The sequence below is a fragment of the Eptatretus burgeri genome, chromosome 9, assembly GCF_056783735.1.
Source record: "Eptatretus burgeri isolate ZD-2024b chromosome 9, Ebu_testis_v1, whole genome shotgun sequence".
Classification (NCBI taxonomy): domain Eukaryota; kingdom Metazoa; phylum Chordata; class Myxini; order Myxiniformes; family Myxinidae; genus Eptatretus; species Eptatretus burgeri.
The window spans coordinates 47,036,625-47,053,490 of record NC_140969.1 but is presented as its reverse complement, the minus strand read 5'-3'; the positions used below and the strand labels follow the sequence as shown (position 1 = coordinate 47,053,490).

Below are 16,866 nucleotides of genomic sequence, written 5' to 3'. Positions count from 1 at the left end.
AGGACACCATCTTGAATGCGTGGATAACCATCTGGTCCATTGTGCTCATTTCTGGTTGGATCTAAAACATCCAGGCTCTTCCAATTACATTTTTTGTTGCCTCATAACTCACCTCACCTCACTTCTTGAAGAAAAGGTGAAACAGTCCATTCTTCCAAAAAATAAATCCTTTTCTTATTTTCCTTGTTTTTTTTGCATTTCATTTTCTTTCTTTGTTAAGTGCTTTTCCCCCTCATTGTTTAGCAGTGTAATAGGGTGGAGTGGTGGTGGTTGGAAAAGAAAGAGATTAAATTATTGTTTCATATTATTGGTATTTGACAGAATGGTGCAGAGGTTGCAATCTTTCCCTCAAACTATTTTGTCTGGGTTTGATTCCTTTACCCTACTATAAGTTGTTGGATTGGTGGGTGGACGACGGGGTGTGTCGGTGCAATTTTTCCGAAATTAGCACAATGGGTTTGAAGGTGATAAAACAATAATAAAATGTTATTTAATTAAACTTGGTATTAAAATAAATGTATTAAATCTGAAATAAAAAATGTACTCAAATATGGTATGATTCTATGTGCTTGAACATGCATCTATTTTTAATGAACATAATAATATTGTTGTGGTTGACCAAATTCGCAAACCACCATTCAGGTCCCTTAGGTGAGATATCTCGGTAAGTATATGTGTAGTTAGGCCCAAACCCGTTGTCTAGAGGGAATAAATGTCATTCATGAGCGCTGCGACTCTTCAGGATAGCCGTTTTTCTTTTACTATCTTTATTTTGGACCAGCCGCCATTATTACAACCACCAACCACGTCTCAACAGCCATCACAACAACAACCACCAACCACAACGCCACTTCACAACAACAACCACCAGCCACAACGCCGCTTCACCACAACCGCCACGACCTTTACCGTCACAACTCGCCACCATCGCATCACCGTCATCTCGCGCCACTCGTGGGCACCGATGCTGGACTCGTGCGGGGCGCGCACCGAGCAGCCTGTTCAAAAACATCACGGATTTTCCGCAGAAAAACGGATCAAAAACGAATCACGCCCACTTTTGTTCCGTCCAATCGGTGAGCGAGGGGCGGTTTGGCCCCGCCTCCAGGGCGTTGGAGGGCGGTCGCTATATGCAAATTCATGGATCAAAAAGCATTCACGCCCACTTTTCCTCGGGCCAATGGGGAGCGAGGTGAAAGGTCGGAGGCAGAGGGTCAAAGATGAAAGAGCGAAGCCACGGGGCTTATAAAAACGACTGCGTTCGTCAGTTCAGTTGAGTTGGAAGTGCAGGGAGTTGAGTTTTGGAGTTTGGAGAAGCAGTTCGCAGTTGGGAGTTCGCAGTTGGGAGTTCGCGGAGTCGGAGTGAAGAGGACGGAGCTGTGGAGAGGCGGCGGCGGCGAAGGCGGACGAGGGGGTGCTCGCGTCGGATTCGGGGAACTGCGGAGAGAGAGGCCGGCGGCGCGACCGAGGTCGTGGTGGAGACGCTCGTCGCGGGACCCGAGATTTTGTGAAATCCTCCTTTCCCCGAGCATCAGCAACCCCCTCCTGTTTCCCCCCGCGCTGAGATAGTGCGACAAAAGGGGGCCCCCTTCCCACCCCCTACCAGACACTGTCCGCGAGGCCCGCGGAGTTGAGGCACCACCGCCACTCCGCGTCCCATCATCAGACGGGTAGGCCCGACACGGTCTCGGCCCCAGGCCCGCCTACCCCCCTCATCCTGGAGGGTGGTTCTCTTTTCTTTTGCTTTGGGAATATGTGTTGTCGGCGCCGTCTGTGAAGTAAAATTGTATAAGTGTTGCCGAGTGCCCGGTAGTCGGATAGATCTGCATTGTTGCATTTGCTTTTTGTCTTCTTCTTTTACATGTGCTTTTGGTGGAATTGTATATGTGTGCTTTCCGTTCGTCGCGAAATAAATGTGCTTATTGTTAAACTGTTTTCCCGCTTCGCTTCGTCATTTCTTTCATTGAATCCCCATCTTGCTTCACGTAAAGGGTTGGTCGTGGGCTAAGACGCCCGATAATTAATCGAACCGTCGAGGCCGACGAATAACACCGCTCGGTTATCCCGATAGTATGGAACGGGTCGCTTAAAGTGGCCCGTGTCTGAAGTCGACCTGCGGCGAGGTGCGATCGCCCGGTCTACCCTCCGTGTGGGTACTTAGGTAGGTCGAATTTGGCGAGCAACCCTATCCCACGCGGGGGCCGATTGGCACGATCGCGGTGAGACCGAAAGGTCCACCCATGACTGGTTCCCGGCGTTAGTCCGAGAGGGTCACGACTGGATTGTCCGTCCGGTGGGCGACGTGCCGCGATTCGAGTTACGTGGCCGTTCGCACGCCGGCGGGCGCGAATCCGCGACAATATCTTTCCTCTGTATTGAAAAATGATCGACATCTCGTAAAGATATGATAAGCAGGCCGACCTTTCAAATAAGCCTGAATTCAGTATAAAAGAATTGCCTAATATTTAAATATATTTTTCTTAATTTGGGATTTTATGAAATGATAGATATTCAGTACCAACAAGCTAGGAGAGTGTTATTACAACTCAACTGGAATGTTGGTTGAAGGAAATGTCCAGATGTATTCACGAAACTGATTGCTTCATATTATATATATATATATATATATATATATATATATATATATATATATATATATATATATATATATATATATATATATATATATATATATATATATATATACCGTATTTTCACGACTATAAGGCGCATATAAACGTCTTAGATTTTTGTCAAAATGTGCGACGCGCCCTATAGTGCAGTGCGCCCTTTGTGTGTATAAAAGAACAGGTATGTGCGGTATGCAGAACATTGCTGTTTTAACAACCCCGAAAATGGCAAAGAGACACGCTTATGAAGCTCAGTTTAAACTGAAGGCGATCAGCTATGCGGAGGAACATGGGAATCGAGCCGCGGCGAGGAATTTCCAGATCAACGAGTCGATGGTTCGAAAGTGGAGGAAGCTGGAAAACGAGCTGCGACAGGTGAAGAAGACGCAGCTGAGTTTCCGTGGAAACAAGGCGAGGTGGCCAGAGTTGGAGGAAAGACTTGAGCAGTGGATCGTTGAGCAAAGAGCAAGTGGGAGGAGCGTTTCGACGGTCACGATCCGACTGAAGGCAGTATCGATAGCGGAGGAAATGAAAATCGAACATTTCCACGGAGGTCCGTCTTGGTGCTTTCGCTTCATGAAACGGTGCCATTTTTCCATCCGGACCAGGACTACGATAGCGCAGCAACGTCCGGCGGATTATCAAGAAATGATGGAAAACTTCCGCTCCTACTGCAGCAAGCACATCTGCGACAAACGGATCCAGCCGAGCCATCGGCGTGAACCGGCCGTTCAAAGTGAGGCTGCGAGCGGCGTGGGAGCGGTGGATGACCGAAGGAGAGCACAGCTTCACAAAGGGTGGAAGGCAGTGCCGGGCGAGTTACGCCACAGTTTGCCACTGGATTGTTGATGCCTGGGCTAACGTGTCTGCTGGCACTGTTGTCCGAGCTTTCGCTAAAGCCGGCATCATTTCGGAGGAGCCGCACGGTGCAGAAAGTGACTCTGACGGCGAGGAAGGTGGACCTGCTAGGTTGGGTTTAGCGCAGTTCGATTCCGAAACAGAGGATGAGGATTTCGATGGATTTGATTAAAGACTATTACCGGTATTTGATTGTTTTAGTATTTTTGTAACTAATACTTTAATAAAGCACAACCAAACTCAATTTTGCTCCCGATCTATTTTTAAATACGCACACTTGTGTGCTTGTGTGAGTGTGTTGTTGTACGGCGGACGTACGTAGTAGAGGATATTCATATAAAACCCGCGCCCTATCGTGAGGAGCGCCTTATGTGTGTGTCAAATACAGGAACGGCACACACAACTTAGACTGCGCCTTTTGGCACGGTGCGCCTTTTGGTCGTGAAAATACGGTATATATATAAAATTCCCTAGTCTGTTAAGCGGATTGAACTTTTCCCCTTCCATACCATAAATTGTATGTGATCCATCAATGTACCCAAAGGATTTCAGTTTTGACATCATTCTGTGCTGGGAGAGATGTTACACATCTGGTCTTGAAATATATGCTACAATCCTTCAAATTTAGGCTGATTGCTGCACAAAAGCTGAAAATGATATCCACATGGAAATACATCGACCTGACAAGCTGCGGTGTCAGCGTTTGAAAATGTCAAAGAGCTGTGTCTCACTGAACACTGTATAAAGAACTAAAATTCTCCATGTATTTCAGAGATCTGGAGCAAGACTGTGTTCTGCTCTACAGATTCCTCCATATGCACATGTGTATTTGTTTCTTTGTATTTGTTTAATAAATGACTCAAATGTTCAGGATGCTGTACAGGACTTAAAAATTTCTTCCACAGGTGTTGATTCACAAAGTGCACCATCCCTCATTGATTGTGGTCGGTGATATAATATTGCCATTTCATGATATTTACATTCTTACTTTGTTCTCTTAATTCTAATGGAGGAAAGGTCAATGAACCATATTTATTTACAAAATAAATTGGGACAATTGGAGAAATTTATTTTGCACCATGGAAATCAACCTCTGGGAATTGTTTGTGCTCTTTCCTTTAAATTGTGAGTATCAAGGAAGGAAGTAATTCAATTCCATCCATGGCCATGTCATCCCAAATACTTTTTAAAGTGCCTTAGTTGCCATAAAGTGCCATAGTTGGAATTCAACTGCTAATCTCCCAGACTCAGAGCAGATGCTCTAACGGAGTCTAACCATTATACACACCGATTATGATAACTTCATTGGTTCATTGAGATGAAGTCACAAGTTTATTTTAATTTTTATAATTTGTCATTAAAAAAAAAGTTTATAAAGTCATGGCATTGCATCGGGAACACACCAGATATGTTCTTTTCCGACGTGTAACAATATGTCCAAGTTTCACCATGAGTGTTCGACTGCAAAAAATAAATGTTGGACACATTTCCCTCATTCTCTACAATCCAAATGGTGTTGTGCTTAATGTTTTATTCCTTTGAATTGATTTTGCTTCTTGATTTTCACTCTCCTACTTTGACCTTTCACTGGCATTTTTAAACCCAAAAGCATACGAGATTCATTGTTGCTTCCGAGAGACCCCATGTCAAGAGCCTAGGTCTCTTGCTTGTCTGTTCTCAATAACTTCCATACTTGATAAAGAAATGAAAACTAGAAGGGCACTCTTTGACGTTGACAGATATGCTTCCACCCACATTATTACATCATACTTACTTGTACCAAGGTTGATTTATATCCCTGAACCCGGATTCAAAATATTAAATAATTCTGCCTTCCAGACCATGCATCCGATCAGGTTGAAATTTAAAACATATATTCCACATGACTACTCGATCATTGTGAAGTTTTACGTTGATTGATGATGCGGTTCAAGAGAAAGAAATTTTGAAAGATTTTTGTTCAATCCAATATGGCTGCCAGACCATGTGACCTATTGACTATTCATGAACACCCTGGTATCCCCAAGACTTTGGGAACATGGGGTTAGAGCTTCCACTTGATCTGTCGTGTTCTGGAGAAGAAGATTTAAAATTTTATTCTTCAAAAAATCATCGCTGCCAAACCATGTGGCCTATGACGTCATAGGTGGAGAAGTTTTTGTTCCTCAGAGATAGGAGATCATACTTAAAGTTTTGCCTTGATCTGTTCAGCCATTTCACAGAAGATTTTTGAAGGTTTTTGTTAATGTTAAAGCATATGGCTACCGAACCATGATACCGATGACGTCACATCCCCACCCCCCCCATACAATTTAGCCCTAGATGATCCTCAAAAAATTTCATACTGATTGGATGAAGTATTCAACATATGCAATTATGACGTCATGACGAAGCCACTCTAACCATCAAGCACCCTTTGGTTCAATCTCTCACTGGAAGTATCTCAGATCTTAATCAGGCAAAATCGTAGAGACTGCACTGCTTTCAACACTCCAAAACAGACAAAATCAAAGTTCCATTTTAAACGCAGTGGGTAAAATGACTCTGTTTAACAGTTCATACACATCATAAAAGTCCTTACTTAATGCCATTAAACAATTTTCATTTGACACCTTTAATTGTATGAACATTCAGTCCGTCATTTACAATATCTTTTCTCTACAATACTAAGCACAACATTACATTCAATTGTTTATCGTCCCTTCTTATGCCCCTGTTATTCTATCATCATCACATCTACCATCAACTTGAAGTTTTCTCTGAATATTTAATGAGGCGGGCACTAAATAGCTTTGTGTATGTATTCATTTTTCCCTTTAAATACAAACACCATCTGTCATTCATCATACAAATTCTTCCTTGCCTTCAGTGCACCTTGTTAATCACAAGGTCCGATAGCATGTTAACTAAGTTTCCGATAATATCGAGCCATATTCAGAAATCTCATGAGTTCAGTCTCGGATAGGCATTATAAATTTTCCCTTATCCAAATATCCTTATAAAAAATGCTTTCCTCTTGTGTCTATTACTATAACGGTGATGCATGCGACGGTTAATGTAATGAATGGATGCAGGTGTGTGGAAATCATTTTCTTGATAGTGTGCATGACAGCGCATACAATAGTTCATGCCATTAGTGTGCATGACAGATCTATGAACAATAGTTCATAGATCTGCATGCCTCTCATGTGATTTAAAACTTGCAGTACAACTTCGCAACATAAGCATAGCACCGCATATGGCGAATAACAGGACCTGAGCAATTGTGAGATAACAGTTCATGGCCCTTCTTGCACTGGGATGAATAGAGGAGAGGAATGGATTTGTGCTACCTTGCCCTGCCTCTTCATCAAATTTGCATAACCAACCTTTCTCATCACCATTCAGAATTGTTCCATCCATCAACATTTTAAACCTCTGTGCTGTCCATTTCTTTTAGAAAAAAATTAAAAAATACACTTCCCTTGCACTTGCCACAGCAAAACGCTGCATATTCCATCGCACTTACTCCAACCATCTCAGCACTTGCACAAACTCACTTTAAATAAAAATCCATTCCTTTGTCAAAACAAATAAACACAGTGCACATAAAAAATCCATTAGATTTACTTTAATGCAGAATGCCCTTACTGTTAATTACTTGCCAATCTCCAGTCACCTTCTGCTTACATAAAAGTTTGTTTTTTTATCGGAGGGGAAAAAAAACACCTTTTATATATGCAAGTTTCTGCAAAATATAAAACCGGCAACCTTTCCACAGTCTTGGAAAAATACAGCACAATCTCTTGAACTTGATCAAGTTAGGTCAAAATCCAGTATCCAATATACTGTATTTCTTTCCAAATACAACGAAAATCGCCATTGGACTCCTAATGACTTGATCAGCTAAGATGTGTAGCAACCCCCCTTTAACCTTTTTGCAATTTGTCAATTTTTTATTTTTGCCAGAGATGACTTTCCTTTTCTCCTGCAAATGATACCGTGGGATTCTCATAGTTACTCCCGCCGTTTACCCATTTTCTGTGAATCTCTTTATTTTGACATTCACTGCACTGGGCAGAAATAATATGGCACCAACGCTCGTTCACTGGCCATCGCGATGCTGTGTTTTAATTAAACAGTTGTAATCCCTAACATCCACAAACTAATGCCAGCAGATGGAACATCTACCCAACGTCGATCCAAGGGACAGCACACACACACATTGATGTCTTACTTTGCCTGTGAAACAGAAGGATTACAGTTTATAGCTGAGCTGAGGGTCAAACACAGGCCAGACAGTTCAGTGGAGACTGGAGAGTGTGTGTACTTCGACCCATTTTTGTAATTATCTGGGCAATTATGTTCATCAAGGACCATCTATATATTATGTATGACTCCTGTTTTGTATTAAAACTCATGAGACACAGGCCACATGTCGTCTGTTGTTGCCCTTCATGTAACACTATGCTTCGTTTCAGGTGTGATCGTGGGCATACAGTGCTTACATCCCCCCACCCCCATCCCATGTTGAATAGGGTGCATAACTATATGAAAGGGTGAAATGAGTGTTTATCTCATCTATTCCTTGTTCGTGCCAATGTTCCAAAGGTTTACTTCCCTTTGTCCTTGTCGCTCTCCCATTTGTTATCCCTTGTCTCTGCCTTAACTTGTCCGTGTGGTTGCTTCTTGTTGTGCACCATGTTATGCCCTTCCCTGTTTTGTCAAGGCTCATCCTGCCCATCATCACAAACGTCATGAAGATTATGAACGCAGTAGCGATTAATACTACTAAGCAATGTCATGAAGTGTTGGTAACATCTTTCCCATCTGTAGTCTCTTTCAAATCTCCTTATGTTGTCTTGTATGCTCTCTTGCAATGAGATGTACGAATCTCCAATGACTTAACCTTACACTTGACAGCTGTGTGGGTAACCAGCAATACCTGATGATGTCCTGTCCAGCGTGGTCATAAAGTTTCCAACCCCCCCCCACCCCCCGCTTGAACGCCTTGACATACCCAAAGTCGCCGGGCTGGAAGTCATTGAGCTTCTCCGCTACTGGCCCCAGCAAGGCTCGTTTCACCTACGGGTGAAATTCCTTGACGACCTTTGTTTATGAAACACAGAAATTAATAATTGTATTCACGGTTAAAGATGCAAAGGATGGGAAAGTGTCCTGTTCGTAAGCCTCCTTTGGCAGTGAATGGCAGTATTAGCCTTTGATCCTCCTTCATGCATATATAATATTGTTACGGTTGTGGAAATTCAGAGAACACCAGTCAGGTTCCCCAGAGGTACTGGGCCTGCGGGGGCAGGGCACGATGCGGGGAGCGTGGCGGAGGTGTGGAGGAGTGGTTTTGGAGTTTTGCAGGCACGTGACCACTCCAAAACCACTCCTCCACACCTCCGCCACGCTCCCCGCATCGTGCCCTGCCCCCGCAGGCCCGGTACACCACACTCCTCCCTCCTAAAACCATGATTACAAACGACCATCATAATGAAAAGCATAATCGGCATAGAATACCATGATATAAAAGCAGAGGTACAAAAACGATAATAACCAAAAAGCACAGGCACATCACACCATATAACATGTCGATGTGAGCGAGTTGAACTTCAACGGACAGGTGCTCGAAAACTGAGTTGCACGACGAACCCACAAAAACCCTGACCGCGTTATAGATATCAAGAAGCAAGGCGGGAAGCACAGCATCACTACGCAGCAGAAGCGCCCCCAGGCGGCTCATGCTTACACGCCCTCCGGCGAGGTCGCGACGACCTCCCAAGCAAATTTCCCCCAGCACCATCAAACGCCCCCGGCCGACAAGGCGGCACATCTCCCCCAGACAGACCCGAATCAGATAAACATCCCGAGCCTGGAAGCCCGTTGTCTGGAAGCCCCGTGGCGCCAGCGCAGCCGACCTTGGCGAGAACAGAGGTTTGTGCCGCCCGGCGCCAAGCCCGTCTGACCTTGGGTGGTGACGCTGAACAGCGCCGCCGGCCAGGCGCACCATCAATCGCATAACAAACCCACGTATCACAATCAGCCGAGATCCCAACGTACGTCCGAATGGCTGTGGCGAGAACAGAGAGTTGCGCTCCAGGGCGCCAGGCACGTCTGACCTTGGCGAAACCAGGAGTGGGGGTAACGCTGAACAGCGAACCAGCCCCGGCTCCGAGCCGATCCCTGATCCCCACACCAAAACCGCGCATCCAACCCAACCGAGAAAACCATGCACGTCCACACGGACGGTCAGTGCAGCCTGGAGACATATCAGTGTCATTCAACAACAAAAACATCGCCTGTTTCAATGCAACCTTCCCCTCACGTACAGCGCGTCCACCCAGCATAATCCCCACACATGACAGGGTAGCGAACCGTGGGCTGCCCTCGCAGCTGGAGGTCGGCGAGACCTCTTTATTTGCCACGATCGCCCCCAAGGCCTTCACATCACATCGATCATATCGGACATCCCATCGATTGATCCCAGCCAAACATATTATGCTCATACGCGAACTGTTGGCATTTACTTTAACAAGGTTAAATTGCATCACTCGTGCAATGAAAATCAAATACGCAACAAACAGCAACCCCTGAATCACATCACGTGTCCGTCTCCCGGTCGTCGTCGCGGCGTTGCGATGACCTGCTTGTCGTCGATGGCTGCGATCCGCGAACTCCTTGAACGCGACTGACTCGCTCCAATCCCCCGCTGAAATCGCCTGAACGACACGGGTGCACATTGTATCATGAGCGCAGCCGAAGCGCGAGAGCTCATCGCAGCTGGCATGGCTCCCGTTGCTCCAGAACCGTACATCATCGTCGCAGAAAGCAGTGAACGGCAGCTCCCGTTGCATCGTCGCGGATCCTGCCACCAGAACCTCGCCCTCGGGTCTCGAAGGAGGCACAGGTGCACCTGGAGGTACAAACTGGTGATCCAGCCTGAGGTGCGCCAACCAGTCCCGGCCCAAAAGGGGGGGCCCCTCCCCTCGTACCACAAACACCGAGAGTCGGGCGCTTCGACCCCGGTAGACCACCGAGACGTCTGCCACCGCAAGTGGTGCAATGGCTTCTCCGGGGTACGTGCACAGCGACAAGGTCGTCTTGACCAGGTGAACACCTCGAAGACCACGAGCCGCCCGCTCGCCCATGACCGACACTGCGGCCCCGGTGTCAACTTGAAATACGATCGGCTCGCCATTCACCTCGACCTCCACTGTGATTGGTCTTGTCACCTCCGGACCAATCGAAAACAGACTCAACATTGGTTGCATCTCCTGCTCCGGGCCGCCGGGATCGCTCTGCCCTGGCTGCAGGCTGCTCCCCAGGTCGCTGGGGTCGTCCCGCACCTCGCCGTCCAAGACCTTAACGGCGGCCCCCGCCATCCGACACACACGCTTCAGATGTCCCACCTTGTGACAATGCAAACACACGGTGTTCTTATACGGGCACACTCGTCGCAGGTGCGGACCACCACACCCCCAGCACCCCTGGATGTCCATTTCGCTCCCTGCGCGGCCGCGCTGCGGCGCGCGCCCACGGCTCGCACCGCCAGACGCGCGTGCGACCTGGAGCACCTGGGTCATCGCGTGGACCCCGAGGTCAGCCGACATGCCCCACCCGGAACTACCCATCACGTCCTGGCCGGCGATGGCGCGGACATCCATGAGCGTCTGCTCGACAACTGAAGCAGTCCCGACCGCTGAGTCGAATGTAGCGTCGACACTTCGCATCCGCAGAATGTCCGCCACCATCTTCGCATCTTGCAGCCCCGAAATAAAGCGATCTCTGAGTCGCGCTGAACGCTCCTCCGCCGTAAACTTGCAAGCCACGGCCGAATGCTTCACCCGTGCCACGAAATCTGCAACGCGCTCCTCCGCACCCTTCGCAAGGTGATCGAACTGGTATCGAGCGAGCTGCAATGACTTCTCCGGCGACATGTGTGCCTTCATCTTCTCCACAATGTCCTGAAACGACAGCCCGTCATCACCGGGTTTATCTGGCGCTACCAAATCACTCAGCAGCCGATAATGTTCCGTTGACAACGAGACGAGCAAGATCGATTTGCGCTTGCTTTCATCGTCCACATCATTCGCGTGGAAATAGCAGCCCAATTGTTCAGAAAACAATTCGAAGTCGTCTCCGATGAAGACGGGCACGCGTCTGTGCGCCGTGCCCCGACCTTCCGCCATCCTCGAGCCGTCCGTGACGGCGAGACGCCTGGCCCCGAAGCCTGTGTGTGCGGCGCGCGAAACTCGCGATGCGCTTCTCCGGGACCTTCGCCCGGTGTAGAACTCAAACCGCGCGAGGTGCGCTGAGTTACTCGCTGCAGCGATCCAATGGCCCCGGCCAAAACTGCACGTCAATCCGACGTAACCCAGGCACTCTGCACACGCCGATCCGAACAGACTCGTCGCCAATGTAATGTTCGGAGGGCAGCGGGACTCGGACAGTCGTGAGGATTCTCGAACACTGTTTATTGCCCACCGGATGCACACTACTACACAGACTACACAGGCTCCACAGACTACAACGACTACAACACGCCTCAGGCGGCGTGAACTCCTATATCCCGTGCAGGCACGTGACCACTCCAAAACCACTCCTCCACGCTCCCCGCATCGTGCCCTGCCCCCGCAGGCCCAGTACACCACAAGTTATTTCGATAAGTGTGTGTTTCAGGTTAGATTTCCCCACCGATGTGTAACGGGTCTCGTTCGTGTGCCGGGCTGTGAATCTTTGAGTTAGCCGTTATTCTTTTGTTATCTTTTATTTTAAACAACATCTCCTCAACAACAAACTCTGCAACCATGCGACCTCCACCACAACGCCATCATCTCCACAACCACGCCATCCCCACCACAACGCCACAAAGTCTACAAGCACGGCATCTCCACAAACATAACCGGATCAAAACGGCCTTGTGCCTTGAAGAAGAATGACCCTCCTCTACACCAAATAACAACACTACCAGAAAGCCACCCAAAGAAAACAGATTTGACGGTTGGGGTGGGGCCCTCAAAAAGGCGTAAGCACATACCAATCTCCCTCCCAAGGATTTTCCCCTGCACGCCGGGAAGGGAGAGGCGAGCGCCTCGGACCCGATAAAAATCCACGTTGGAACGCAGGAAGGAATGGTTGAGTTGGGGGTGGTTGAGTGGATTGTCGTTCGTGGAGTTGGTGGGGCGTGGAGTAGAGTTCACTGAAGCAGCAGTTCGTGGAAGAAGCCGGGGAGAATTTGCTGGAGCGGCAGTTCGCTGGAGTAGTAGCTCGTGGGAGAAGCCTTGGAGAGCTGCCAGACGGCAGTGGAGAGTCGGGCGCGTCGCAAGGCCCTTGACCCACCAAGCCACCATTCGAAGCCGCTGCCACATTGGAAACGAGTCAGCGAGATGGAGACACCGAGGGTCGCCGACCCGAAGCTCACCGAGTCGCCACAGAGGGGCGACAAGATAACCGGCCCGGCCTCTCGGAGCCCTTCGGTCATCCCGGCTCTGGGGAATATTAAAGGCTTACGAGCCCGTTTCTTTTCTTTCTTGGGTTTTTGTGTGGAAGTCTGTGGCACCTTGTCCCGTAAGTAGAACTGGATTAGTGCATGCTGTAAATGAAATAGCAATCGGCTGTACGCTTTCTCGTGTCGTTTTCCCTGAGCCCCCCTCTCCCCCCTCCCCATTGCTTGCATGCCTGTGTAAAAATAAATGCCCATTGTTTGAATGTCAACCTGCTCGTTGCGTCATTTTCTACCATTGACTGCCACGGTGCGCTCGGGATGTTAACTGGCTATTAAGGCCGATTAAGGTGATAATCTGGTCCGACGGGATTTGGCGAATTAAAACCGCTCGGCTTCCCACACGGAACGAGCACGCTTAAGCGGCTCGTTTTCGTACAGGTCCCGTCGAGGTATAAACTCGGTATTTCTGTCCGCCCGAATAGTTAGGTATATCGATAATTCGGCGATCAATCATGTAGCACATGGACAGAATAATTGACGAGTTTATGATGAGTTAAGGCATTCATGGCTGGATTCCGAGGTTGGTCCAGAAATCCACGACTGGATTGCGGCCTTCGGTGGGCGCGCGCCTGCGATTTGGCTGAAACGGTCGTCCGAACGCGGTGGAAATCTATAACAATATGTATACATGATGAGGAAGAACACTACTTCAATTGTGGGATCCAAAAACAGCCAGCCGGACATGCCGATCGCTCTCCGACGGTGGACTAAAAATCAAATGGTATAATTACTGGGGCTAGGTTCCACAGTTCAGTCCCGAGACTGGAGACTCACCCCTCCCCATATGTGCATTGACGAGAAATGGGTGAGAGGGGAAAATCACTTATGCATTATAATGTGGTGATGCAAGATGTGATGAATCAACTTCCACATCTGCAGAGCTATCCCATAATACTGCACACACTACCACATTGGTTGCATTCACCTTCTTTTCACCGAAAACAGCAGTCTGTCACATTCCACCAGCAACTTTGCAGTCCATCACGTCCCATCTCTCTAATCTGACCCACTGCAACGGAAGCTCACGCTCTCACACACATGGCCCGCCAACCATCCATCAATTAAGTCTGATGCAGACCCAACCGAAATATGCGAGAATCACATCGATATGAAAGAGATTCTCTCTGTATCTCGCCAGAACAACGAGATCATAGACGACATCTGCAGAGATGCCACGGGATAACTTCATGGCCATGTCCGTTGATGACCGACGCTTCAACCACATCATGACGCAAGGTGTCCACACCAACTCAGAAGGAAACCTTGAGCTCCCCTTACCCTTAAAGGAAGGGCGGACTAATCTACCGAACAACTACTCACAAGTCAGAAGTAGGCTCAACAGCCTTCTGAAAACCCTGAGGCAAAAACCAAAAATGATGTCCGACTACATCGCGTTCTTGGGAAAAATATTCGACAGAAAACATGCCAGCCCGATGCCAGAAGACCACCTGACTGTCAAACCAGGAACAAAGTGGTACCTTCCACATTTCGCTGTTCAACATCCCAAGAAACCTGACATCAGAGTCGTCTGACTCCACGTCGCTTGTTCTCTAAACAAGTCGCTTCTTCAGGGTCCTGACCAGTTAAGCAGCCTATTGGGGATTCTCCTCAGGTTCCGACTGGGTGAAGTAGCTGCAATGGGAGATGTGGAACAGATGTTTCACAACTTCCACGTAAACTCGGAACATGGAGACTTCCTACGCTTCCTGAGGCTCAAAGACAATGAGCCGATGAAGCCAATCATTGAGTATAGAATGATGGTTCACCTGTTTGGTAACATTTCATCGCCTGCAGGAGAATCATTAGGCCTGAGAATGGTTTCCGATGAATGTGGAAGCACTCGTGGTGAGAAGTAGTTCATTCATCACGATTTCTGTGTCGATGATGGCCTCACCTCTGCCAGATTCACTTACGGCAATCAGCCTCATCAAACGCAGCAGCACTGTTTTAGCTACAAAGAAACTGCACTTTCACAAGATCACCTCGAATAGCAAAGAGTTACTGAACACTCTCTCAGAAGAGGTGATAGTGAAAGAACTCAAGGGCGTGGGACCTCAACCATGAAGGAATGTTTTTAAAAACTTTTGTTGTATACATTGTCGAGGGTCGTATGAGAGCTAACACACAACGCACAGCAAGGGGGGCATGAGACAAGAGGGGCGGGAGAGGGATGGGGAAAACAGTGGGGAACAGAGATATTAGATCTGTGGAAGGGAGAGGGATGGGGCGGAGAACATGGGGTATACATGATGGACATTACAGGTACTTTCAGGAAGGAAAACAGGGAATTTGAAGGAGGTGGGTTTGGGGTGGATTAACGGGGGTAGAAAAGATCGAGGTTTTGAATGGGGGGCGATAAGAGATGGTGGTGGACAGCCGTATTGAAGGCCTGGAGGGAAGAATGGAATTGATTAGAGTGAGGGAGTTTATTCCAAAGGTGGGGGAAAAAAAGAGGAACAAAAGGGTGAAGGTGAGCAGCGATTCGTGATTTTGGTAGTTTTACCAGTCGGAGGTTGCTGGCGGACCTTGAGCACCCTGCGGAAATATGGGCGGGACATATTGCAGACAGAGCAAGGGGTGGGGGGGGGGAGACCGGAGAGGAGACAGTAGAAGACAGAAAGACCACCGACCTGCCTGCGGTGAGAGAGTGAGAGGCCCAAAGACTCAGCCTCACTGTGGGACATACCAATGATCTGAAATGCCTTGGTTTCCACAGCGTGAAGCCGAGAAAGGTGGGAGGCAGGAGCACCAGCCTAGAGGGGAGAGCAGTACTCCATCAGGCTGCGGACAAAAGCTTTGTAAGTGGTCAGAAGCTCAGGTGGGCCGAGGAAGGACTTTGCACGATGGAGGATTCCCAGTCGGCAACTAGCTTTGGAGGCCAGGTGTTACCCACTCAGAGATCCTCAGGGGTGTACTGGTCCCTCGAATACCTTTACCTTCCGAGTAAGCTTACAAGACAAACCTTTGTTACGGCGGCGAGTTCTGTCAGTGGCAAGCTCAATTTACGATTCAATAGGTCTTGCAGCCCCGGTCATCGGCGAGGGTAAAATTATACTCTGTGAACTGATGGCTGAAATCAGAAAGCAACTGAATGTCCTGGACAACATATGGGACAGGCCACTCCCAAAAACATGCCGACCCAGATGGTTGTGTTGGTGCAAGTCACTGAACGACCTCGAGAACATCCATATTCCATGATTTCACCAACCACTAAACTTCAGCTTAGTCAAACAAAGAGGAATTCATGTTATCTCTGATGTGAGTAACCTTGCCATCGGAGCCGTTGCTTATCTTCAAAGAATCAACAAGGACGAACAACCACGTGTCTTAAAAAATGTGGCAACGACGACAATGACCCAATGTCGTTTCAGGAATCTTACATACTGTTGTGGTGCCGGGTTAAGGGGCGGGGAATGACCGTTAGATGGAGCAGTTGGGCCGTCTCCCACCGAACACCCGGAATTGAAGGTAGTCACTCCGGATAACTCCAAAGTCGACTGGTTGCTTAATGGACCGTGGACGCCAATATTTCGACCGTGCGGTTAGGGTCTTTTTGTCTGATTCCAATTTACCTAATTTGCCGCGCGGTCTAGCTAACGGGGCAGCCACACCCTCGGCCGGCTTTGTCCGAACCGAGTCGCTGTTACAGACTCGGATCCGGCGTAACCGAGCGGGAATTTGCAAATCCGCACCGGTCCAAATAACAATCTACGGCACAATCGGCCTCACTATAACTCAAACCCTAATTATGCTCGGCCAATGAGAGACAGCACAGAAAACGAGCTGGTACATTTAACACGGGGTTTATTCACAATAATCAGGAAGGGAGACACAGAGCAGAGTTAATCCGACTAAATTGCAATGTACAATAAGCAAGGCACTTATAAG

General features: G+C 48.1%; 1 protein-coding gene across 3 annotated transcripts in view; it reads left to right on the top strand.

Moving 5' to 3' along the window:
- The window catches only part of LOC147020073 (meprin A subunit beta-like), a 68,374-nt gene extending 64,018 nt beyond the window's left edge, over positions 1 to 4,356 (top strand). For 2 of the 3 annotated variants that reach the window (XM_085895076.1, XM_085895075.1), the window contains exon 14: positions 3 to 1,935. In XM_085895076.1, the coding sequence (XP_085751202.1) occupies positions 3 to 65 (63 nt within the window). In that variant the 3' untranslated portion in view covers positions 66 to 1,935. Of the gene's footprint in view, positions 1 to 2; positions 1,936 to 4,116 lie in introns of those variants that run through there. The other variant, XR_015061633.1, reaches the window with a different exon arrangement.
- The last annotated feature ends 12,510 nt before the right edge of the window (positions 4,357 to 16,866 follow it).